At 53.7% G+C, this 24,766-nt stretch overlaps 7 protein-coding genes across 8 annotated transcripts; 2 read left to right on the forward strand and 5 right to left on the reverse strand.

The window, feature by feature from the left end:
• Positions 1-29: 29 nt before the first annotated feature.
• Positions 30-4,592, forward strand: IUM83_02385 (uncharacterized protein; the record flags this gene model as incomplete). The annotated part of the gene is made up of 2 exons (XM_067926297.1): positions 30-860; positions 4,290-4,592. The coding sequence occupies 2 exons, from the start codon at positions 30-32 to the stop codon at positions 4,590-4,592; spliced, it is 1,134 nt and encodes a 377-aa protein (XP_067796656.1).
• Positions 4,593-4,693: 101 nt separating this feature from the next.
• On the reverse strand, positions 4,694-4,993 carry IUM83_02386 (uncharacterized protein; the record flags this gene model as incomplete). The annotated part of the gene is made up of 2 exons (XM_067926298.1): positions 4,694-4,780; positions 4,877-4,993. 2 exons carry the CDS (start codon positions 4,991-4,993, stop codon positions 4,694-4,696), a joined length of 204 nt encoding a protein of 67 aa, XP_067796443.1.
• Positions 4,994-6,289: 1,296 nt separating this feature from the next.
• On the reverse strand, positions 6,290-6,782 carry IUM83_02387 (DET1- and DDB1-associated protein 1-like; the record flags this gene model as incomplete). The annotated part of the gene is made up of 4 exons (XM_067926299.1): positions 6,290-6,364; positions 6,429-6,490; positions 6,559-6,616; positions 6,714-6,782. The coding sequence occupies 4 exons, from the start codon at positions 6,780-6,782 to the stop codon at positions 6,290-6,292; spliced, it is 264 nt and encodes an 87-aa protein (XP_067796655.1).
• A 295-nt stretch (positions 6,783-7,077) lies between these two features.
• IUM83_02388 (Phosphatidylinositol-glycan biosynthesis class F protein) lies at positions 7,078-7,993 on the forward strand (the record flags this gene model as incomplete). The annotated part of the gene is made up of 5 exons (XM_067926300.1): positions 7,078-7,148; positions 7,220-7,429; positions 7,505-7,621; positions 7,694-7,802; positions 7,874-7,993. 5 exons carry the CDS (start codon positions 7,078-7,080, stop codon positions 7,991-7,993), a joined length of 627 nt encoding a protein of 208 aa, XP_067796604.1.
• Positions 7,994-8,134: 141 nt separating this feature from the next.
• IUM83_02389 (putative calcineurin subunit B) lies at positions 8,135-10,688 on the reverse strand (the record flags this gene model as incomplete). Of its 2 annotated transcripts, none has more annotated exons than XM_067926302.1 (6): positions 8,135-9,642; positions 9,733-10,062; positions 10,138-10,191; positions 10,267-10,323; positions 10,399-10,539; positions 10,604-10,688. In XM_067926302.1, 6 exons carry the CDS (start codon positions 10,686-10,688, stop codon positions 8,135-8,137), a joined length of 2,175 nt encoding a protein of 724 aa, XP_067796441.1. The 2 variants fall into 2 exon arrangements, with proteins under 2 accessions (XP_067796441.1, XP_067796442.1); XM_067926301.1 differs by having other exon boundaries at positions 9,709-10,062.
• Positions 10,689-11,884: 1,196 nt separating this feature from the next.
• IUM83_02390 (uncharacterized protein) lies at positions 11,885-12,551 on the reverse strand (the record flags this gene model as incomplete). Its single annotated transcript, XM_067926303.1, has 2 exons — positions 11,885-12,143; positions 12,229-12,551. The coding sequence occupies 2 exons, from the start codon at positions 12,549-12,551 to the stop codon at positions 11,885-11,887; spliced, it is 582 nt and encodes a 193-aa protein (XP_067796649.1).
• Positions 12,552-15,057: 2,506 nt separating this feature from the next.
• IUM83_02391 (uncharacterized protein) lies at positions 15,058-21,485 on the reverse strand (the record flags this gene model as incomplete). Its single annotated transcript, XM_067926304.1, has 2 exons — positions 15,058-15,157; positions 20,500-21,485. The coding sequence occupies 2 exons, from the start codon at positions 21,483-21,485 to the stop codon at positions 15,058-15,060; spliced, it is 1,086 nt and encodes a 361-aa protein (XP_067796650.1).
• Positions 21,486-24,766: the final 3,281 nt, after the last annotated feature.

Raw genomic sequence — 24,766 nt, forward strand, 5'->3', positions numbered from 1 at the left:
AACATATCCACTGTACAACAATTCCTCGGATGGATGCGGCGCTGGCGGCTCTGGACCGCGGTGTGCGCGCGCTCTTCTCGGAGCCCGGCGCGGCGCTAGCGGCCTCTTCCGCCCACCCGCTGTGCGAGTGCATGCTGCAGCACGCCCCGCCTCCAGACTGGCGTCACCTGCAGCGCTTTCCGGTGCTCAAGCGCCACGTATTGACGCAGTTCCGCGTCGTGGCAGTGGAAGTGGAGAAACAACCGCAAACGCCTCGCAAGCGCAAAAAACGCAGCCTCCTACTGCAAAGCGGCGGTGCTGAGGACTTCAGATCAGTTTGCGTGGCGTCTCTATGCCAAAAATTGGCCCAGTGCGGGCTGTTGACGCTCGGCGACGCGGAATTCGTGGAGACCTTGGTGGATATGCAGACGCTGGACGTTCTACGCCGCGTTATTGGCGGGAAGCTGTTGCCGCTGAGGCTGAGGATGCTGCTGCTGGGTTTCGCGTTGCAGAGAGTGGAGAAGAAGGCGGTGGACGCTGCAGAGCAGAGCTGGATACGGGAAGTCTGCGAGAAGATACTGGAGGAGGCTCGGGAGGCCACAGCCACCGGTGGGTCCAAGGAACCTCCGTCGAAGAAGGTGAGGACGAGGTCTGGGGGCAGTGAGGCCGTGGGTGCAGAAAAGGATGAGAAGTGCTGCGGGTTTTGTCGGGAAGGAGTTACGGCTGTGTCGCTGAGGTCGAAGAGTGGAGGGTGGGATTTTCTCGTGGGGTGCACGCACAGAGTCGCGAAGACGTTGGAGAAGAGTGGGGAGAGTTATGCCACGAATGAGGCTTTGGTGGCGCTGTCGGCGTTTTGGGACTCGCTGCCGGTTGTTGCGCAGGTAAGTGGGAAAACAGGACGGAGGAGGAAGAGGACCGAGATCTCGGTGATGAGCGAGGGCGGCAGAGAACCGTTGCTGTTGGTTGCAGATTACGAACGCATTGTACAGATTATCGTGAATTCACTTGCAGATATCAGTGGCTCTAGCGACAAGTTGACTAGCTTTCACACGATGTGGAATAATGTCTGGCAACGAGAGCTCAAAAGCTTCGGGAAAGAGAAGCGGATTACTCTGGCTGATGTGATTCGTCACTGCTCGAAGGCTGACGCTTTTGCTAGCATTGTGCTACCTCCTGATATCAAGAAGATTAGCGTTACTCAGCTTCCGGGGTACAGAGTAGTGGTTGAGGCAGTTCGGTCATTGTTCGTTGGTGCGTGTGGTATTATCTCCGCATTTGCCCAAGTGTGCGGTGCGTCACACACTTGTGGCATTTCCCGAATCTCTTTTCCTATCAGTTCAGGAGCACCGTCCGCGAAATCCATCCTGCGTTCATATTTAAGTGAGTTATTGGAGTTACCAAGTGTTTGTCAAGAAGTGATACCGTCGTCACCAGACGAGGCTTCTGCACTAACTAGATTATCACCATTGGATCTGCTCTCCGCTTTATTTGATATTTTTTCGGATACAACCCCCGAACACCCACAAAAGGATAGCTACTCTGAACATTGGGACGCTATATTGACACGAATCAGAGGAGTACCCTCAACGACCAAGTCGGATCAAGATGGAATCAGTTGGTGTCTTAATCTTGAGCAATGCGTTCTGGGCATGGAAAGTAAAGTAAGAGTGGCGATGCTTCACGGTAGCCAATTCTTGGAAGCATTCCAGAGTTACTGTCTTGCCATTGCGTTTGGAATTATTGTGAGTGGCGGAGAGATTGTATCAAGTGGGGGTGTGACAGAACGGCGACTCATTAGTGAGGAAAGTGATCGATCAGCAATTCGTCGGGTACTCGCACAAACGATGGTAACATTGGGAGAAGACTGGATTTCTAACCTCATTGCTCAATTGCTACGCTCGGATATACACTCTGCACTGGGAGCATACCAGCGAGGTGTGAAAAATCTGCTTTTTCCAGCCTTGGTGTCGTGCATGAAGAACTCCCGGGTCAGTCAGAAACAGCGAAAGACTGGTCAGCAGCAATATATTGCTATCGTGCACGCTGCCAATGCTCTCTTGAAAGAAACCGAACCCACCCCACTGTATCTTGTGCCATTGATGCGCTTCTGTGAGGCATGGGATGCTTACCAAAGCACTCATACGAAGGAACCACCGACAAGGGCCAATAGATGGGGTATACGTGCTATGATTGAGTTAGATATGCTTCCGGAGCTTCTTGATTGTTACGGGAGAAATGACGTACTGCGTCAGGAACCTAGCGAAGTGCTATCATTTGTAGCCGAAGTGCTGCAAAACGGGTCAAATTGCCCGCCCACGTTGGAAGGCCTTCTTTATAACGTGCTCTCGACTATCAAAGGAGAAGCTGAGAATGCCAAAAATGGTGCTTCACACTCTCTTGCAGTGACAGCCAAGGAACTTGTATCGCACTCTAGTGATATACTCCAACGCCTTCTTCGAGCTGTCAAGTTTGCTGACTTAGCGCAGACACGCCAGCTGATAAACCAAGTCAAAGATGCCGTCGGAGCTTTAACCGAGTTGAGACAGCAACTGGAGCGCTGGTTTTCATTTGTGGAAATGCACGGTTCAGCTTTTGCTGGGAGGGAGTCACGAATGGAATTAGCGTTGCTGAGCACCAGACTAATCCGATGGTTTCCCAACGAGTTTGAAAGTATGCGCTTTTTGCTCATGACTCCGCTCGATTCCCATTTGGTATTCTCCCTAAAAGCTTTTGTAAAGGAAGCCGGGAAGACAAGCAATTCAGTTGAGCATAAGTCTTTCTACTCCTCAGCATCATCATTGCCAGCTGCTGTTCGAGTTGAAATGGCGCTACACTTGTACTTGTCTGCTGCTGCATTCCCAGACCTTGAAACTCTCACGATCTTGCTGACCAAGGCCATGGTGAAGTGTCGATCACCCGATGCTTTTAGCCATCTCGCCGGGGTTGCTGAAAAGAACGCTACAATTTTGCTGCCAGAAGCTGCTGTAGTGACCCTTAGCTCACCACTGCGAGGGTTGGAATTCTCCGCAGCAGGAGAAAATCAGCTTGAGTACGAAGACGACGAAGACGCAAAATTGAAGGAATATGCCAGACGCGCAAAATCTATCATTTATCAGGAGAACGCGTTGAAGCTCTTAGCAATGTCTGACTCTGTCTTTGGCGGGGGTGTTTCATGGTCGACAGTACTCTTCGATGGCCAGGCTGCTGTGATTTGGCTCCCTTATCTGTTTGAATCCGTTTTGAAGACCGATTTCTGCGAAGGCTCGCTTCGAGTAGATGCGTTGCTGACAAGCTTGGAGGATTTGGGACGCAGTAAGACTCAGAAAATGCTCGCAACGGGTTTTTGGATAGCTGCGCTTCTGAATACAGCCCTGGTTGCTTGCTCGAGCCGAAGCGCTGGTGCGTATGAGAATTCACAAGACATAATTTATGACCGGTTGCGGGATATTTCTCAACAATTACTAGGCTTACTCTCAGTTAACCCCAGAAAGTCTACTTCTTCGCTCGATGAAGCTGAGGCCTCTTCCACCATGCATCATGGCAGAATCCTGGGTTTGCTTGACATGGCGAAGTGTGCACGGATAATCATTGAGGAAAATGAAGTACGCTGGTCCAGTGAGCGCTTCATAGATGAGAAAACTGCTACGTCGTTACGGATGACGCTGGTGATAGAGTCTTCATTCCAGCTCTTTGTTCCGTTTTCACATTGGTTATCAGGGGCACTGGTTTACTCGCAGTCATTCTTGGAGGAGCCGTCTGCTACGATGAGGCGTTGGGAGCGCACGTTTACCTGCTATGTGACGGACTTGTACTTGCGCTTGGAATTCGAAGATGATGGATGCAGTCTCTTGAAAATATGGCTAACTACCTGGGCTTCTTCGAATATCGCTCGTGGCCAGGAGGAACTAAAGCTCCTTGCATTGCTGCCTTCACAAGTCGCTTTGTTTCGCCGTCTCGCATTGGCTCCATGTCGTAGTTCATTTGCGCGCGCAAAAGGTCGACGTCCAACGTCCATTTGGCAGTTGATCTTTTCCGCTATCAACCTCGCATTGGACCATCAGACTGAAGCCCCAGAGAGCATCGAACAAGCTACGGAGTTGGTTGTCAGCACACTGACGACCCTGGAGCTCGTGGAGCTGTCAGCATCTTCAGATTTCGTACAATTCAGTCACACGCAGGAAATAGAGCCGTTCTTCAATGAGCTGGAACACTTTCTATCACGACCCCAACTTCGCGCTTGCAGTGCTGCTCAAGTTTTCTGCTTGCTGCAGTACCCCTTGGAGTTGCTGGTATGCTGCTACGCGTGCAAGGTCCCTAGAGACTTTGATGCCGAGTCGCAGTTATTTACCCAGCGCGTTGAAAAGGTGCTTCACGAAAGCCTCGCTACCAACACCGGGTCGACGGAAAATGCTGCTCATGCAAAATCTTCAGGCATCTCAGGCGGTGATGAGCCTCGTACAAAGGCTGCGGCGGACGCAACCGAGATGGACGCCTTCTTCCAGTACTGGGCGGATGAAATGCTGCTCAAGTACGACTACATTGATCGGGGGCAGTGTGAAAGTGTTTTAGCAACCATCCAATGTGCGCTACAAGGCAGTGACGCTGTGCAGTAGCTTCAGTGCGAGTGGTGCCAACGTAATGGCTGCGAGAAGTGATAGTATCAATCACACTCAGGTTCGGTTATCATTGCTGCCACACTAGGGGTTGTTCCTGTCTACTGCTGCTGCTCCCGTTGCTGCTGCATCTCCCTCTGCTTGAGGCGGTCGCGCCTGATGTCGTTGATCACGCCCTGGCGCATCACCTGCAGCAACCAGCAAGAGCTCAACACTCAGCAACAAACTGATCGACATCGGTGTACCACCGGACGATGCTCTTTGAATGAATGAATGACACGCACCTTCTTCTCTGCAATCTGCTGGTGGTGTGCGTAGTACACGGCGTACGCTGCGCCCGCGCAAAGGCTGCTGAGCACCAGCACGGGGGCCTTGTCCTTCAGCACGCGCATAAGTCCCATGGTCTCCAGGCTCGAGCTGCTGGCCTCTCGTCGACGAGTGCAATGTCGAGACCTTCCCGACACCCACCACCGTCGGGTCTATGTGGCCTTGAAAGCGGGATCGGCTAAGTGCGATTGCGCCGGCGTTATGATTAGCTCGTATTGATAGCGCGTGAAACGACGTGAGGAAGTCGTGCATTGCTGCAGCGGGTTTTGGTGGGGAGCAGGCAGTCATGTACATTGGGCCGTGGCAGGAGTATCGGCTGGCCAAGATCCAGGACGATGCGATTCAGAGATTGCGACAGGAATGGGAGGCTCAACTGCGTGGCCAGCTACCTGACGGAGACGATGATCGCATTCGGGAGCTCATGCAGCCGCTGGTTGCGAAACTGCCTTCGCTGTTGCTTGCTGCCAAGTCTAGAACGGCAGTTGGGGTGAAGAACGGAGGATTGCGGAGTGGTGTGAATTCGGAAGCCGGCAGTCGGTGCTCCAGCCGACCGGCATCAGCACGGTCGAATGTCTCGGGCGCATCGGTGCGGACGAGGGGAAGCTGCAGCGGTAGCAGGGAGAATGGCGACGTTATTCACCGACATTTGAAGCCACGTGGCGAGAGTAACCAGGAAACGCATGATGAGCGAACGACGACAGGAGCGGCAAAGCCGCCCAAGCCGAAGAAAAATGGCAAGAAAGCACCGTTAACGTCGTTGGAGCAGGTCCAGAAACGCAAGAAGATGTTTGCGAAGTGGATCAAACAAGCCGGCAGCAATGATGCAGGAGGGCAAGACAGCTCTACAACGCCACAAGAAGCAGAACCAGAGACCAGAGATGCCGCAGAAGCTAGCATCGTGACGAGATTACCAGCCATCCATTTGGCAGTGCCTGCCAGCGCATCAATGCTTGTTGGCGAGCACACACGAACCAAAGCATCATATCCGCTAACATTGCCTCCAATCAATCAGCTCAGTGTTTCGGTGCAAGCGTCACCGGTGGTGGAGTCCTCCCAACGAGCTACTATCATGTCGCCTCGAGTACCTCCTTCCTCCTCCAGTACTTCTGATATCGACCTAGACGAGTCGGTCGACGAGGAAGAGGTGAACAATTTGTTAAATTGGACTGACACTCTTCTCTCTCCACAAGCCATGGACTCGCTCTGCGATTTTGACGACTAGACTCTCTCTCCCTCTCTAGCTTTCCGTGTGCATCAAGCCCCATTCGGTGTCTTTAATGTTGATAACCGTCTATAAATTACTGGTTCGCTCGCGTCTTCCTCCTACCAATGCTTCATAACACCATTTCAGTCACGGTTGCCTCATGTTTTCAGTCACAAGGCCGATGTTGCTTCGGCGGCCGAGGACTTGTGGTACTCTGATCGTTCCCTCGCTTGCCCGAGACCTCGAGAACCACACATGTCAATAAACACTCAAGAAGAACAAAGTGGCGCGTCATGAACGCTTACCTTCCGATCTGCTGCTTGGTACTGCTCCTTCATCACACTATGCATCGGTGTCATAACGATCACTGAGAAAAGAAGAACATCGTCAGGAAATTGAAAAGTCCTAAAAGCAATGAAAATTAGAGGAGCGAACCTTGATTTGGTGGAGGCATCGTGTCGTGTGTAGCGTAATAAGCTTTAGGAGTCACGATCTACCATTAATAAAAGAGGAAGGTGGTTAAAACCCAATTACTATTGAGCAGTGTAGTGTTTGGTTCATGGAGAAGGAGGCTGCGGTCTCCTAAGTACCATCTTGACTCCTGGCTCTTGTGGCAGTTTGGAGAAGTTGGCGGCGGAGCTGGTGGGCCACGCAGCCATCGCGGGCGCTTTCTCCTCCATTGTATCGCCAACGAAGGGCCGAAAGCCCGTCGGCCAGCGCCTCTCGTTGGTGAAGGCCATCGCAAGGTGTCTCTAGGAAATGTGCTGGTGCGAGTGTGCCGACCATTGTGTAAGTCTCACATAACATGCAGATATCCTAATCTTGCACTTGTTTCTACCAATAGTCAAGTCTTAATCCCATATTCAGCCAGTAATATCGTTGCATTGCCAACACACCTCAGGATATAAGGTAAATAATACTACCTTTTAGCGCACATCGTCTCTTTGTATCGCCATGAAGCTCGTCCCCAAGTCTCTGCAGCTCGTTCTGCCTGCCGCCACGGCTCGCTACCTGCCTCTGCTTCTGTGCGTAGAGTGACAGTTCTCGTACCTACCGTGTAATAATACTAAAACCCTCAATAATATTCTGCCTGTAGGTTCGGCCAGCACCTGGAAGATGCCGTTCTGCGTGGGCTGGTGCCTGTGGTCGTCGCCATCGTGGGGATGTTGTTGGCTCTGAACCTGGTGATTCTTCGCTCCCCAGACCAGAAGATAGGCATCCAAATTGTCCGAGGAATTGTAGGTCTGGCACTGGGCACGACGGTGTTCCATGTGACCGTCGTCCTGTTCGGAGCCCCCGTAGTTGAGTACGTGGAGACTTGAGTGGTTTTGGTTTGGTGCAGCAGTCTGGTGACAGTTTAATTGCTGCTTGTTGTGTACAGTCTGTGGATGCAGACGTTGCTGTTGGCTGTACTGCTGTCGAGTTGTGTGACGATGCCACTGGCGCTGCATTTGGGGTGTGCACCACGGAAGTGGCTCGACCTGCTGCTGGAACTCAGGTAGTTTGGGGTGGTGTTGGGATGACTTTGTTGCAATGCCGTAGTAATATGGTTCTGTGTTATGCTGTGCAGTGTGAGCAACTCGCAGGAGCTGTATCTTGTATGTTCGTCGGTCGGCGCCATGCTGGGAGTCTATGTTGGCGCTTTGCCCATTCCGCTGGACTGGGATCGACCGTGGCAGGTAAAGCAGACGCCCGCGGAGTAGTTTTATGAGCTCAGCTAACTGAGTTTTGGTTGAATTCAATGCTGCAGCAATGGCCGCTGACTTGTGTGTATGGAATGTTGATCGGGCACGCCGCTGGAGTCCTCGTCAGTGCTGTGATCGGTGTCACCGCGACGTCGTTCTCCGCGAAGTCAACGAAGAAGGACTGATTCAACCGATACGCTTTTTGAATTGGAAGAGAACCGGTACAAAGGACCAATCAACTTCGTTAGAACGCAAACGTTCGACGAACCGCCATCGGTTCTGAAAGAGGAACAAGTAGTGCGTAATGGTTCATTTGATTCACAGCCTTAGTCCGTTGTTCCGAGGGTGTAGGCTGGGAATAAAATATTGGGGAACTTCTTGCTTACGACCGAGAATTCGTCGAAGGAAATAACGCCGTCGCCGTCCTTGTCACCCTGCGACATAATTGTGTCTGCCTTGCGTGAAACCTCTGCTTCACTGGACGCCATGTGGTTGGCCTTGAGAATTTTCATGAGCTCCTGCCGCGTGATCACACCGTTACCGTCCTCGTCGAACACGAGGAACGCGAATTTGAGCTTCTCCTCTTTCTCAGCGCCAGTGAAGTTGGACAGCGCGATCATGAACTCTCGGACGTCAATCCGACCTGTCTTGTCGTTGTCGAAGAGCTGGAACACCTTTTCACACTGGGGTGACGGATCAACTTGCAACACCTCGCAGAACTCCGAGTAGTCAATCTGCCCAGACCCGTCCTTGTCTGTGGCTTGGAAACGCTTGTATGCCTTCTTCACGCTCTCAGGCTTGATACCGTTGTCGCGCGCAAACTCTTCCAGCGCCACTTTGCGCTGGTTGCGCAATTGGATGGCCTGAGCACCTGAAGCTGCACCTCCTGGACCCGCGCCTCCAGCCGCTTTCTCTGGTGATGTTGCGACGACTCCCAGCCCCGGAGGTGGTTGCTTTCCTTTCGTGACCATTGCGTAGAATTCATCAAAGCTCACTTGACCATCGCCGTCTTTATCCACCATCTTGATCATTTCGTCCACTTCTTCGTCGGTGGGAGCTTCCCCAATGTTGATGAGAACGTGGCGGATCTCAGCAGCACCCACGTAGTTATTGTGGTCGAGATCGAAGGCCTGGAATGCCTCCAAGATTTCCTTGTCTGTAAACTTGCCATTCGGATCCCGAGGTGGCTCCGAAGGTGCTAGAGGCGCAGCCCCCGGAACAGATATGGCATTCGCACCTGGTGGTAGCGGTGCGACGGCTGGGCCTGAAAGTATCGGGGGTGCCATAGGTGGTGTTTTCACAGGACCCACAGCTCCAGCTTCAGGCTTAGTAAACTTGGCAACTATTGCCAATTTCCCGGCAGGGCTGCCCTCGCGGTCTTGCAGATCGATATCGCCCTCGAAGCCACCTTTAGCAAGCCACGTCACGATTTCCACCTTAGCCTGTGCCATGAATCTGTCCTGGCCGCCTTTTTCTTGGTCCCAAACCTCCACTACCAGCTCCTTTTCCGTGGCGATGTTGAAGTCGAAGCTCTCGTTGAACTCTGGCATTTTGCCACCACTTTCTTGGACCTTGGTCTGTACATTCTGCGCGCCGATCGTGAGCTTCACGTACGGATCCGCCGTGTCCATCATACCCAGCTTTTTCAGGTCGAATGCGCGCAAAACCTTAACTGCGAGCTTGCCAAAGCGGGATGCGAACGCTCCACCAGCGGGCGGTGCAGCGGCAGCTCCAGGCGGTGGGAAACCTCCAACAGAAGGACCGCGCGGGGGCGGGCCCCGAGGAATCGGGCCTCTCGGGGGCGGAACCGTAGCAGGTCCACGCGCAGCAGCATCTATGAAGAAAGCAGGGGGGAAGCATTAGTACTTCGCTCCATTCAAGCAAATAAACGTAGCCGTACCTCCCGTTGGCTCCGACATCGCACCTGGTAAAATCTCGGTCGGCGGGATCGAACTTGGTGGGCCTGGTGGAGCCCGTGGAGGTGGCAGTCCTGGGGCACCAGGTGGGCCGCGGGGCGGTGGAAACGGCGGCGGCCCCCTAGGCTGTTGCATCATTCCCGGCGGCAGCGGCCCAGGTCCACGCGGAGGCGTCATTCCAGGAGGACCAGGAGGACCAGGTGGGCCGCGAACCATTCCCGGCGGTAAGCCAGCTTGAGGTTGAGGTGGAACTCCGCGGAAACCTGCAGGTGGGGATCCTGGGGCTTGAGGCGGCGCACCACGGAAACCTGGGGGCGGGGGGGCTCTTGGTGGCCCGCCTTATACAACGGTAAAACGACGTACGATTTGAGTCCCCATTCAGGACAGCAGCAGCATCCAATTTGGAGGTGTACCTGTCATTGCGTTTGGAGCCATTCCTGTTGGCGGGGGGCCTCTCGGTGGCCCGCCTAATACAACAGTAAAATGACATACAATTTGAGTCCCCATTCAGGACAGCAGCAGCATCCAATTTGGAGTTGTACCTGTCATTCCGTTTGGAGCCATTCCTGTTGGCGGGGGGCCTCGAGGAGGCAGCCCAACTACAAGAAGTGAACAGCACAGCAGCAGTGAGCATCTAATCCAAGGCAGCTGGCGAAACAGAAATGAGTTTGGACCTGGCATCGCGCCTGCAGGCATTTGAGCCACAGGCGGCGGGCCTCTCGCAACAGGGGGTGCTGGTGCACCGGACGAAATTCCAGCAACAGCAGCACCCATTGGTGGTCGTCCCGGGGGCGGGCCTCGACCCGGCGGTGCACCTTACACATATAAACAAGTTAAACCTCTCATGCTGTTAATCCTGGCTGCACTTCAAGACAATACCTGGTGGTGGCCCTCTTGGAGCGGATCCCGGCCCAGCAGCGGGAGTAGGAGCATTGGGTTGAAGTCCTGTCGGAGGAGCCCCCATTGGTGGTCGTCCCGGGGGCGGGCCTCGACCCGGCGGCGCACCTTACGCATACATCCAAGTTAATTCCCTCGTGTTGCCTTTGCTGCACTACAAGAGAAGCACATTAATACCCGGTGGCGGCCCTCTTAGAGCGGATCCCAGCCCAGTAGGGGGAGCAGGAGCATTGGGTTGAATTCCAGTCGGAGGAGCCCCCATTGGTGGTCGCCCGGGGGGCGGCCCTCGACCCGGCGGCGCACCTTACGACATATTCAATTAGCTTCTCGTTGGCATGCTGCATCTCATGAGCACCGCCTGTGTTACCTGGCGGAGGCCCCCGGGGTGCAATCCCCGGCGGTGCGCCTACGCACGCAAAAATACACATGCCCAGTTAGCTTCTTGTTAACCTTGGAGAAGTTTTCTACCTCCAGAGCAGCGTCGCTATTACCTGGGGGCGGCCCCCTTGGCGGGGCGAAACCCGGCGGTGGTCCTCTCGATTGCGGATAACCCGGTGGCTGCCCGGGCGGGGGCCCCCGGGGCGGCGGACCCCGACTGTATTATGGCAGTATCGCTTACAGTTAGCTCCCACTCCAATTGAGCAACAGCAAGCAGACGTACGGAGGAGGGGCGTCGGCCATTGTGATGGACGCCTGCTAGGATCTGCCCCGCTGCCTCCTTGAGCCTTAGACGATGTGCTTCTAGCACTGGATGGATTTGGTCAAGCCGAGTCGCATCCTGTGCACAGATCACCCCACAGGGGTCGAAAGGGTCAAGCAACCACGAGAGAGATCAAGCGCACGCTCCGAGGGACCTACGGCGGCAGCGCGATCCAGTGGCCTACTCGACGATCCAGAGGAGTGACCCGAGCTCCAGCCAAAGGTCGCACTGCAATCGCTATTTTCACCTCGATGACGGCTGAACTCGGCAAAAGTCGGAATCGGCCTCTTTGAAGCCGACAATACCAGATGCGAATACCAGCCGCCGAGGCGATGCTGAAGACAATCAAGCACACCCTCTCCATAGTGTCAAATATGCACCTCGTTACCTGGTATAATTCAGGACTCTGCTGCTTCCTGCCGCCAGTTGCTTTCGCAGTCTCCATTGGCTTTTGTTCTATCTGTCGGCACGCCAACATCACCACCCAGCTCGTCGAGGATGCAAACTGCTGCGTGGCTGTGAATGTATGTGCCTCTTGTGTCGATTTCTTTCCTCTCGTCGATCTACGCCTTGGGCGGCTGCTCCTTGTTCGGCGTCGGCTGCTTCCTCATCAAAATCGAGCGCGGCGCCTTGGGCGGCAGCTTGGGCGCGCGGCCCAGGAACCGCGCGATCCGCGGCGTCACGGCGAGCGTGACGGCCAGCCGCACGGGCTCCGTGAACTTGGTGGCGATCCAGGCCAGCAGGAACGTGCCCGTCTTGGAGCTCACGCGCTCCACCTCCAGGTACTGCGCGATGCCCAGATCCTCCGCGATCTTCACGAACCTAAAAAAAATCAATAAAAAAAAAAAAAATCTATCAGCATTTTTTTCACTACAATAATAATAATAATAATAATGACAGCCCCCACTTGTTGGTGGTGGTGACGAGGTTGAAGCTCTCGTCGGGCTGGCCCTCCCCCTTGGAGCTCGTGCGCTTGTTGGTGCGCACCCAGCCCTGGTCGATGGCCAGGTACATGGAGCCCAGCACCACGCCGTACATGGACAGGTACGTGCCGATGGCCACCACGCCGTACTTGCGCCACAGGTCCTTCAGTCGTTCCAGGTGCGTCGCCGGCTCGGAGGCCGCAGCGGCGTCGGACGAGCTGCAGCGGCGCGGGATCCACAGGCTCGGGGACCGCGCGCGCGGCGGCGGCTGCACGAAGAAGCGCGTGCGAAGAGGGGACGCCGGCAGCCCGTGGAGGAGCGCGCGAGGAGCGGCCGAGCGCCGCGCAGCAGCAGCGACGGCGAGACGCGAGGCGCCGAGCATCGAGAGTGTTTGTGGCTGGCGGCGGACTATTGGATTATTGGATAATGGCAACGGCGCAGCGCGATTGGGAAAAGAGGGGCTTGTATTCGGGAGGGAAGGAGTAGTTGTGGGAGGTGGTGAGGAAGGGCTTTTGTATGGGGTTGGGAATGCGACAGGGATACGATTGGAGAGGTCTGTTGAAAATGTTGGTAAAGATGATGCCCGGGTTTTTTAGTTGAAGTTTTTTTCAGCTGTCATAGTTGCCAGTCGATCGCGTAAGATGAGAGCTTTGCCCGTGGCAATAGGGTAAAGTATAATACAGCTTAACCGTTTAAAGAAGACGACGACTGCAATTTATGTGTTTTTTGTGCTGGTTATTCAAGTGTTAGGGTCTACTTCAGCACTAATTTCTCGGTGGTCGATTCAACTTTCTCGCTTGTGGACGACACTTTTGGTCTAGCCCATGACGATTGCAACCGCGATCGATGCCAGAGCTGCCCCTACGGCCAGAACTTGGCGCGAACTCGACGACGTCGAGACGGTGGTGGCGTCCGCGCTGGCTGTCGCCTTTTTCAGCGTTGGGAAGGTGAAGTTTGAGCTCGGGGCCACGCAGCCCGCGTCCGTACTGTTGCAGAGCGTGCACATCTGTCCGTAGTGCTCGCGCTTGCAGCCGAACTCCGAGTCGCAGTCCTTGACGTTGTTGTAGCACGGCGGGTTGCCCGCTGTGAGCTCGGCCACAGTCGGCAGCGGCTGCATGTGCTTGATGATGGATCTGTCGACCTGCGACGACTGGTTGGTCTTGAGCAAATTCTCGTACGCCGAAAGCAGCTTTTCGGTGCGCGCTGCATTGGCCGTCGCGTTCTGCGGGTTCTTCCAGAAGGGGATGCTCGCGTTCCAAACGCCCGCCTCGGAGGCCTGGAACTCGACGCCCCCGGCCTCGCAGAATTCGGTGAAGTTGGCGTACTTCTCACCCGTGGCCTTGTTCGTCATGGCGGTGATGCCCACAACGTCGTCGATCGGGACGTAGCCAAGGATGCGGTAGTTGTAGGTGCACGAGACACCGTCCGGCAGTGTGTCCATATCGCAGAGGCCTTGGCGAGTCGTGTCGCGACACTCCTCGGTCTTGTTCGCCCATTTCGACAACGGGCAGTTGTTGGGGAACGAGTACCACCAGCAGTTTGGGTAAGGCGCCCGAGGATCCGTCTCCTTCGACTCGCCACCGATGAACGGACCGAGGTCGGGAACACTGGCGTTGCCGTTCAGTGAGACGCACTCCTTGGAGAAAACGTTCGTGCCGGAGAGCGGCGTGCACTGGCCTCCGTCCATCGGCAACATCGGGCCGTACTCCGACTCGTACTCGGCCACAGTTTCGTTGGTCTGTGCGAAGACAATGTCGTAGAAGACCACGAACTGCATGCCGTTCTTGCGCCAGCACCTATCTTCAGCACTGCGGGTATTGTAGTTGATGCCTTCAGCTTGCACGTACATGAGCGCGCCTTCGACGGACGCGGTGTTGACGGTGTCAAGAGCACCGCGGAACTGCTCCTCACCGGTCTTGTAGTATTTGGACCCGAACGTTTTGGTCGTGTCGTTCCATAGTGGGGCATCACTCTGAATACGAGCCTGAATCACGCGCACCGGCTTGGTGTGATACTTGTCGGAGTTGGAGATTTTCTTCAAAGAGCTGACAAAGCTGGTAGACTTGGACTCGACCAGAGCACGACTGCGAGGCGAGAACGGACGTTCAGCGACGTCCAACTCGGCAGTCAAGGAAACTTCTCGATCGTCATAGTTCGGTGCTGCTTGAGCAGCACTCAGAGCCAAGGTCGAGACGGCAACCGCGATGTAGATTTTCATGGCGAGGTTTAGTGGCGTTGATAAGCTAGCGTTTTGGAAACTGGGAGGATATGACCATGAGTAAAGTATTGTTTTGTAAGTGCCACGCTGTCTGAGTAGATCAACTGTTAGGGTTGCATAAACCTCGGTACTGCTGCCGGGAAGACCAGAACTTCAGGGTGACAGAAGTGGGAAGTCATAGTTTTTTACACTGCAAGATACGTCCAACGCCAATCACTTCCAATGTGTATCAATCCTGCTGTTTTGTTGTCTAGCAGCCCTATCCTGTGTTTTCTTCATCTGCTTGAGCTGCGCGCGAACCGGTGGGTTGCTCGTTTACGGAAGTAGCATAGATGTCAAGCCAAAAACAGACATGGGTCTTATCGCCCAACGTCTTCAGCTAGCATTGTGCCATTTTTGTGCTTCCTCCGTGCTTCCTCGTCCTCAAGCCATGGTGTCAAATGCGTCGTGTATTGTTCTAGGCGAGTCTTGGCGCTGGATCATTAGTTCGAACCAACTCACTCTTAAACCAGCGTTCAATCCGTCAAAGCAACTCAAGCACCTCCAGCAGCCTACGCAACGAAGTCAGGCCTCAAGGCCCTCCACATAAAGACTTCTAGTTCAGCGCCACTCGCGTCACCATGAAGGTCTTCGTTCCTGTCGTCGTGGCAGCTGCCACCTTCTCCTCCGCGTCCGCCACAACATGGATTGATGCTCTAACTCGGATCAACAACTCCGACTCGTACCACATGAGCTACGTTCACATGGTGCATGCTCGTGCTCAAAGTGACGCCCCAGTGTGGGTGAGTACGCTTGGAACTGGTGCGTTTGCTTCGAGTCACGGCAGCACGCCCGCGACTCAGTTCCGCGCGGCTCTCGATACCGTCAACACTGCTTCCGTTGAGGGCGCCCTCATGTATGTCCAAGCTGAAGGTATCGACTACTCAAAACGTGGTACAACGGTCGACGCCAAGTGCAATCGAAAGAACTGGATGCAGTACATCGTCTTCTACGACATCGTGTTCGCCCAGACAAATGAGACCCTGGCTGAGTACGGCACAGAGTACGGTCCTTTCATGGCCATGGACGGAGGCCAGTGCACACCTGTGAATGGGACTATTTCCGAGGAATGCGTGTCGTTGAATGGCGACGCCACAGTCCCAGATCTTGGGCCTTTTGTCGGTGGAGAACCGAGAACCAACGATCCCCGTGCTCCCTACCCGGACTGCTGGTGGTATTCGTTCCCGAACACTTGCCCGGAGTCCAAGTGGCAGGACAAGACAGATGCTTGCCGCGCCAGCACGCGCAAAGGCCTATGTGACTTCGACCAGCTCCCTGATGGGGTCACATGCACGTTCAACTACCGTATTCTCGGTTACGTTCCAATCGACGACGTCGTGGGGATCACCAACATGACGAACCAGACCACGGGTGAGAAGTACACCAACTTTAATGAGTTTTGCTTAGACGGCGGCGTCGAGTTCATGACCGACAGTGAAGGTAACGTGACGGAAAGCATTCCCTTCTGGGATAACCCCCTGGATACGGAGGCAAACACCGCCCGGTCGGAGAAGCTGCTTACTGCCTACGCAAATCTGCTGTCATCGAAGACATCTACACAGGTCACCAGCGAAGTCGTTGGTAACATGACGGCTCTTCCTGCTGTGGCCGACCTCATCACTGCGAACCCGCCGTGCTACAAGAACATCAAGGAGTGTGCTGACGCAGCGTATGGTTGCAAGCGCAGTCTGTATGGCCAGATCTGCACCGTGTGCACTGGTGCTAGTGATGGCTGCGTGACGGCACCGTCAGGGTTCACCTTTCCGAATTTGGTAAAAGCAACAGTGACTAGTACAAGCAAAAGCTCGTCGACCGGCAGCAGCAGTTCATCAGGCGCGAGTACGCCAACGCCGACACCGACGCCGACACCGACGCCGACACCAACGTCCACGGCTGCGACCGCTACCACAACCTCGGCCGCTCCGAGCGTCGTACTGACGATCGGTGCGCTGGTCGCTTCATTTGGTCTTTCCTTCGTGATGGCGTAGACGCGAAAACGGAGTCCACGCTACTCTACTGGAGAACGTTTCTATCAAGGATCCCCTTTAAAGCTGAATTGAGCTGGGGGTCACTGCGCTAACTAGATAACAACACTTAAGTAACTTTCTAATGATCAATAGATGATTTCAAAAACAAAGGTCGTCCCCAACTGCTTCCTCTGGCTCGCGGTTTTTCATCCGCAGATCAGCATACTAGCGATGTTCGACCAGCAAATAGCGGGTCAAGTAGTCAGGTGAGATCGGTTCTGATGCTGCACAGTTGCAGGTGAAGTTCCGCTTAAAATATATGTTCTTCCTCACTCCGTGGCTTCTTAACGCGTCTCGACTTTGTTTTCAAAACAGCGTTCCAGTCAAGAACACGACCCCAGTCATTTCGCACGATGAAGGTTTTCGCATATACTGCCGGAGTTGCTTTGCTAGTCTCCGCAGTGTCCGGTGCAAGTTTCATCGACTCATTGACACCCATCAACAACACCACATGCAACGTGTACGGATGATCCACGCGAGGGCTGACGCACGATCCAGGGTGTATCGACTTGATCAACGCCTTTGTCATCCCGTATGGCGCCGTGCGCGTGCAGTTCTTCCCGCCGCTGCACGTCAAGCCCGAGGGCGTGACCGGCGCGCCCGTGCTGGGCTACCGCGTCGGGAGCCAGGGATTGGTAGTAAAATCATGATTCGTACTGTACATAAGAATAATAATATAGTACTAATAGTAATAGTAATTACTATGTGACAAATTCCAAGTATAGCCGTTAGTACTATTGCTGCTTTCACTAATTTTGCCACCTTCCTAATCGGACTTTGAGTATAATCACCACGGTGCTAAAGCCAGCTTATGAAACTGCAAAACGGACGTCGGGTCGAATAACATTAACCCTCAGAACTACTTTAGACAGCAAGATGCAAGAGCTCCTCTCTGGAGCAGAAGAAGGCACGATGCCTAGTACGGTTCGTTGCTGCTTGACGCTGAAGAAAGGTGAACCACTGAGTAGTTGCCGTGACAAGGGACGAGTGGCTCCATTTGATTTCACAGTCGTATGTCATTGTAAGTGAGGAAAACCCCGAATGGCCGGGTGATTCGCGGCATTCGGACTTTATCGTCCTCTAAGGACTGCTAACTGGCCTCTAATCTGAGTTTTAACATTAGCACAGGCCACGGCAAATCCCACCTTGCACCCTAGTCTTGTGTGTTTTATTCTCAGTTTAAGACATCGACTTAGCCAAAATGTGTGAAAGGCACAATAACAAAAACGGAGTAGGAAAAATCACAAATTTACTACTAAAAAAACTACTAAACATCCTACTAAATTCCAGGTTGAAGTTCAAGGTCCACAGCTTGAAAGGACGCGCGCAAACGGGTGGTTGCTGAGCTGCTCTGTCGTATTCCCCCACTCATTTGCGTTTCCTCCCTGAAGACCCAACCGATGCGACGGAAACGGCGCCGTGTTGCATCTGCGGTCATCCTGTTCATCATATCTGCAGCAATGAACTCTGGGATGAGGCTGATCTTTCCAAACGGTACGGCTATCACTAGTAGGGTCCATAGTTTGCTAGCAACTAACGCAGTCACCTCTATGCGTAGATTTTGCAGTCCAGTGTGCGTTCTAACCTTCAAGAATGATGATCAATCGGAGGGTGAGCCCTCCCGAGCAAGCAGTCAAGGGATTTTTGTGTCGAGTCAGGCTACGGGGGTGGATGAAGCTACCCTCGCAGAATCTGACAACCTTACTCAAGCAACAGCGAGTCGTAAATCTGGTGTTGGGATTCCGGTTGATATTGGCCATTACAACCCTTCCCAAGCTCGGGATGCCGTGTGAAGTGTTATTCACATGCGTTGCTCCCCAACAGCTTTTCGAGAGCGAGTCTTTTCGACAGGTTCATTTGTAATGAGTCCTCTCCGCACACGTACGAGCAATGAGCGAGCCCAGCGTCAGCTAATTCTCCATCACAACGACGAAGAGTTTGAGCGGACGAGGAAATGCGAACGGAATCTGTGGTAAGGCCGTTTTAGTAGTTTGATTTTTCTTTTTAGTAATATGACATTTTCCACGCCTCCAATTAGTAATATCAATACACTTAGTAAATCAAGATCGTCTTCCGAATTATTAATATTATTTAAGGGTGAAATCGATATTACTGCCAACCCCAGATGGGAGGTTGTGTCCACCGATTCGACCAGCGCGCAGGTCACCAGGAGGCACGTTCGACCTGTCGGTGGGCTACACTGTATGACACCTTTGTTTTTTTGTTTCCATACTATACTTCACTAAAACCCCGCAAAATCTGGACCAGCCAATCAACTTACAGGTAGGCAAAATAGAGCAATAGAGTTGTAACTCTTAGTGTAATTAAGCCATTGTGAAATTCGACCTCTGATTGGCTCATAATATTTGCAATGTGCCACTATTTTGTGTTTGAATCCAAATCTGTACATACTCGAAGTATTGAAATACGTGCTCAGTGACGGCAATGATGATGGTGTGCCGTGTACAACCATGCAATCGACGGCAACTGGCATATTCGCAGTCAGCGAAGAAACTTTGAAGATTATACTGTATAAGAAGAATCGAAATTGATTAACTAGCTTAGACACATCTCGTAAAGCTCAAGTAATAATTGACTACTGACGTGGTACCCAAACTGTATAAGCTTCATATAAGTTATAATCGTATTATGCATATACATGTACGGTTGTGCACAATTCAGACTCTGAATCAGAGTCTCTCGACGGTTGTGCGATGAGCAGACGTGAATACCCTTCTATCGAGTCTTGTGAACCTGCATGTATGCCGTATCTGGTGGCAACAAACGGCAGCTGCTGGTGAAAGGGACAGAAGCGAGTGTCGTAGATTGTGAAAGGCATGGATGTGACTTTACCTCAGCGCATTGGCGATAATTTCCAAAGACCTTGGAAAGTACCTGGCCAAGCCTACTACTGCACTGTACATGTATTACGCGCGGTCTCGCACGGGGCCGCAATCACAACTTGCATCAAGCGTAAGCGTGTCTGGTTGACTTCTTCAGATACACCTGGTATTATCAATGGGATGCAGTCGAAGTCAGAAGCTCCTTCTCTCTGGCTGTGAAGGACCCTCACTTCTGTTGCACAGTACATGTGACTGTACATGGAAGATTATTGCTACAGACAGTACAATTATGTATTATTATATATGCTGTATACATCTGTATGTATTAATGCTTACGCTATGATCAGGTTAATCAAGTTACCCGATCTAACATGGTTGCATGTACCATGACACGGTACCACATTGCGGTATCACGAGGGCAATCAATCAAAATGATACCGTGTGGTTCGGCTTGTGTTCATGCAGCCCCATTCACATGTCAAACATCATTCTGGTTAGACAGGTGCCCGAAGTTGTACCCTGGACACTGTTTGATATGACTAAGTACTTCTATATGGCAGAGATCAACAAATTACATTACACTTAGGAGTTTGAGTGTGCAATGTGCACTGCTAGCCCACCTATTTATAAACTAATTACTCACTTGGTAGGATGGTCGAGTTGCCGAAGTACTTCCGATGATAAGTCGGGCTTGACGTGAAGACACTTGATCGAAGTGCCTTGATCCTTGTTGCCAACACTTAGTCGTGTGCTGGTTCCATGTTGCTTGTGTTGTTTTGTTCGTCGCCGCGTGGATGCTTGCGGTGGCGGTTGGCTTCATCATTGTCGAGATGGCGCTTGTGATGGCGTCCGATCGGGGGTTCAACACCGGGTTCATCCGTGAAGACGAAGCGGTAGACCCCTGTGACTTGAATCAGGAAGCTCTTGGCGTCGGTGGCGGGAATCCAAGCACCTTCATCGAAGACTTGGTAGAATCCGCCTGCCATGACTTCCATGGCCATGCAATGGCGAGCGTGTCCGCTGATGAAGCAGTCCACGAAGTACTTACCAACACCAAGATGGAGTCGGAAGAGTCCGCTGACGCCTTTACCATTGCCTTTGTAAAGATTGTTCCGCTTGGACACGTACCCGGCGTGCACATGCGGCTCCGCCATCCGTGATCGGATGTCGCGAAGCAGTGCACCGACCTTGGTCATGCTGACACCTGCGTTCTTGTCAAAGTTGTTCTTGCTGAGGAAATCTGTCCAGACTTCGTCCGTGATGGGGGCCGAGCGACCCGACGCCTCAAACAAGGCGTTGATCGCGGCCACCGCGCAGCCGTTGTTCGGCAAGGCGCGCATGAGGTTCCAGCCGGTCTGGGTGCCACGGTAGTACCTTTCAAAGGGCTGCGTCTCGCGCTTGTTGATGTCGATCCAGTCGTCCACGATCTTGCAGTTTTCTTCGAGGTTGTCTCGGAGCATGGCTTCACGCGGGTTCCACCATTCCGAGCCGTCCATGTAGCGGATCTGGTACCAGTAGCCGAGACCGTCCAGATGCACTCGGTCGTGTACGATTTTGATGGGGTAGCTCTCGTCCGACATCGTCTTGAGCCCTTCCTCGAAGTCGCGTACTCCTTCTTCCGTGTGATGCCCAACGGCGCGGAACGCAGCAATCTGTGCCTGTAATTCAGCACTGAAAGGTACGTCTGTGTTTTCGCTGGCATCCGCAACTGGTAAGGTCATGACGGCGTCACCGTCGGTGGCAGGTTGAGCCGAAGTGGTTGCAGAGCGATGCGAGCGACGGCGTCCACGATGCGTCTTCCGCGCTGTTTGGTGATGACGGTGCTCACCCATCATCTTCTTGTTCTGTTTGCGTACTTGCCGAAGATGTTCACGGCGATGTTGCTCCTTCTCCTCCATGGATCGGAGCTCGGCTTCCTCCGCGTTCAGCTCTGCGGCAGCTTGAATGGATGCTTCGTCCTTCTTGGCCTGAGCCGCCATGTATTCGTCGAGGGTCATGTCTTCGTCTGGCTTCTCGGTCGGCTTGTCTTCTTCATCGTGTTGCGAAGTGGATGTACTGCTTGGATGGGGGTCGTCTGTCGCTCCTTGGGATGGGGCGTCATCGACCGCCTCCATGGCAGCGACAGCGTCGACATGTTCGTTTTCAGCACACTGTACCAGTGTCTCGAAAGCGGCGACTGGGTCGGTAACGCTTGATGTCGAGGTCGACGGGTTCAGAATGTTGGCGAGGCCGGTGGCGGTGCTGTCAATGTCCTGGTCAGCTTCCTCCTCACAACTGAAGGCGGGGGGTGTAGTCGAGTCCGGTACGGGCGAGTCTGGAGTGGCTGGTGTAGCCATGTCCAGCAGAGGCGAGCTTGGAGCGGCTGGTGTAGCCATGTCCAGCGGAGGCGAGTTCGGGGTGGCGAGTGTAGTCATGTCCAGCGGAGGCGAGTTCGGGGTGGCGAGTGTAGCCATGCCCCCTCCCGGAGTGCATGGGGCACTTGGAACAACCCCGCCTTGGCCGCTAGTGTCCACAGCCTCCTTCTTAACCGATGGGCTAGCGAATGAGTGAACAGACGCAACAGCACACGGACCGGTCGAGGGTTGGAGAGCTGCGGGCGGTGCAGCGCAGGGTGGAGTCATGTCCGTGGTCGGGGCTCGCAGGGTGCTGGATGTAGCCATGTCTGGCGTGGGGTGGGTCTTGGTCTTGGGTGAGATGTGAGCTCGAGCTGGCAAATTGCCGAATGAGGCTCTGCCGGCTCAGCGACCAATTCGGGACATAGAAATGTCACCTTTGGGACATGAAAATGGGTCATCCGGGCGACCCATTTTGGGTCAATTGGGATCTGGGAAGTACCCATTTGTACATAAAAAGTACATTTGATTACCCCATTGGACCCAAATTCTGGAACATTCGAGAACTCCTGCCGGATGCCCAGGCCCTTCTATCGGGCCGTTCTTCCGGTCACATCACTGGGTTGGGTGAGTGCCCATTTCTGGCTGGGACTCGGGGCCGCTCGTGTCTTCGTCTTCAAAGGGCGCGGTCACTGGCAGGCTGCGCAAAAGTGCTCGTAGCTGCACCTGCTTACGCAAGGAGTGCCGGAGCGCTTGCATGGCAGTCGCGCGCCATAGGGAGGCCACGTGGAGGTCCACTAGAGTATGGACGTGGGTTTGTACGGTGGTCAAATTCGGTTCATGGTCGTGGAAACGGATGTCGTTCCGATGTGTCCAAAGACTGCGGAGCACTACCGTTCGCACGATGTGGAAGACAACAAAGAGGCAGTAGCCATAGTCCTTCTTGGCACCTGGTGTAGGTACGATGCCCTTGAAGTAGACGATAGTGGCTCATTCAATCGGTGAATCCAGCCACTGTTGGAAAGCGTCCAACCACTCCTTCCATACCTCAGCGGCGAATCCACAGTACCAAAACAGATGCGATGTCGTCTCCAGGACGTTGCAGTCATGCATACAGGTCGTGACTGCATTAGCAACATGCTGAAGGCGAAACCCGACGTATAAAGTGTTGTGCTGCAGCCGGTACAGCAGATCTGCGTAGACTGGCAGCGCATGCTTGTTCATCTTGAGGTCCCGGGCCCAAATATCAGTCGGAGGTTGCTTCTCGAGCCCTCGGGGTTTACCGTTCACCGTCCAAGGAGTTCTCACACCGGAAGCCGAAATGGAATCGGCTTCAGATGGCAGAGATCCTGCAACACACCACTGCACATCTCACGCCAGAACAAGCTGCGTGCATGGACATCCCCCTGACGGCTAACGACTTTTATTGGGCCATCAAGCACGCGACGGCAGGGAAGGCACCGGGTCCTGATGGGCTCCCGCTCGCCTACTACCTCACAGACCTCACGTTGTGGTGTTGCACTCTTGAGGTCGTCTATGCGGCGCAGTTGGAACGTGGACGAATGTCCAAATTCCAGCGTCGTGGCCAAGTGTGTTTGCTTTATAAGAAGGGGAACTGGAAGGAACCTGGTAACTATCGACCCATTACGCTACTTAATGTGGATGCCAAGTTCGGACCGAAGATTCTGGCATTCCGATTGGGTAAGCTGCTGGACTCCCTTCTCGGGTCCGACCAGTATGGTTTTGTACCAGGACGGGACATTCACCACGCTCACGTCCTGTTTCAAGCGCTGATGAAGCTTTACGAGGATGAAGTGGATTGTATGGCGGGAGCAGTGCTGCTGGACTTTGCCAAGGCGTTTGACAGTGTCGTGTGGAACGCCTTGGATATGATCCTCATGCACTTTGGATTCGGCAGCGTCTTTCGCCGCTGGGTTCGGGTGATGTTTGCAGGCACTCTTGTAGCGCTGATGTTCAACGGCAGCCCATTGGCACCTTTCGAGATCGGGAGAGGCGTTCGACAAGGAGACCCTCTCTCCCCGGGCTTGTTTGCGCTTTTTGTGGAACCGCTGCTTAACCTGATTCGAGCACGGATGAAGGACGCTGGCCTTCGTTGTGGCTGCTCCACTGCAACCCAAGCAGTCATTAGCTTTGCGGACGACTGCACGGGGCTACTTCGAGACCTCCGCGACACGCAACGCCTGCTGAACTTGGTCGACCAGTTCTACCAAGCGTCTGGCATGGAATTGAACAAGAACAAGACCGTGGTGCTGCCGTTCCGACCCTGGGACAGTGATACTGACAGCACCCGCGAGTCGTTACAGGTTCTTGGCCTCTCGGTCGTCGGCAACAATGACTCGGCCAAACTGTTAGGCATCTACTACGGCCCCAAGTTGACCGACGAGGCGCGTCTCGAGAATTTGCTTGCGGACATGCAGACACGTTGCTCCATCTGGAAGTACCGTGCCCGCACGCTGCGCGGACAGGTCGTAATCCTTCAGCATATTATACTGACGGTACTCTGGTACTCGGCCAGCGTTTGCTACGTGCCCAAGTACGGCTTCCAAGACAAGTTGGAGGCGATGATTGTCCGTTATATGAAGACTTCGATGGCATCCAATATTGTCCCGCTCATCTGGTGGAGCCTTCCGCAATCAATGGGAGGACTTGGACTCACGCCAGCGGAAACGATGATCCAAGGACTCCAGCTACACACACTCTGTCAGCTTATCGTCGCTGTTCGGAAGACACCGCTGGAAGTGCCGTTGTGGACAGCGCCAGTGATTGAACTGTTTAACCACGCCATGCAGCCTTGGGATCGCGACTTTGACATCCTGTACGCTCCAGTCAGGAGCAGTCTGGATCACGCAGTGTCACGCCGTGACTCTCGGTGGAGTCAAATGGGCAAGTACTGGCATCAAGTCATGTTCCTGTGGAGCAAGAAACAGATGCAGAAGGTGACTCGCAACGCTTCAGCTTTTGACAAGGTGACGATGCCTTTCTTGGACAACACTCTTGTCTCAACGGCAACAAAGATGCCAGAAACGCTACGTTCAGCTGGA

The sequence above is a fragment of the Phytophthora cinnamomi genome (assembly GCF_018691715.1).
Source record: "Phytophthora cinnamomi strain GKB4 chromosome Unknown Contig16, whole genome shotgun sequence".
Lineage (NCBI taxonomy): Eukaryota > Oomycota > Peronosporomycetes > Peronosporales > Peronosporaceae > Phytophthora > Phytophthora cinnamomi.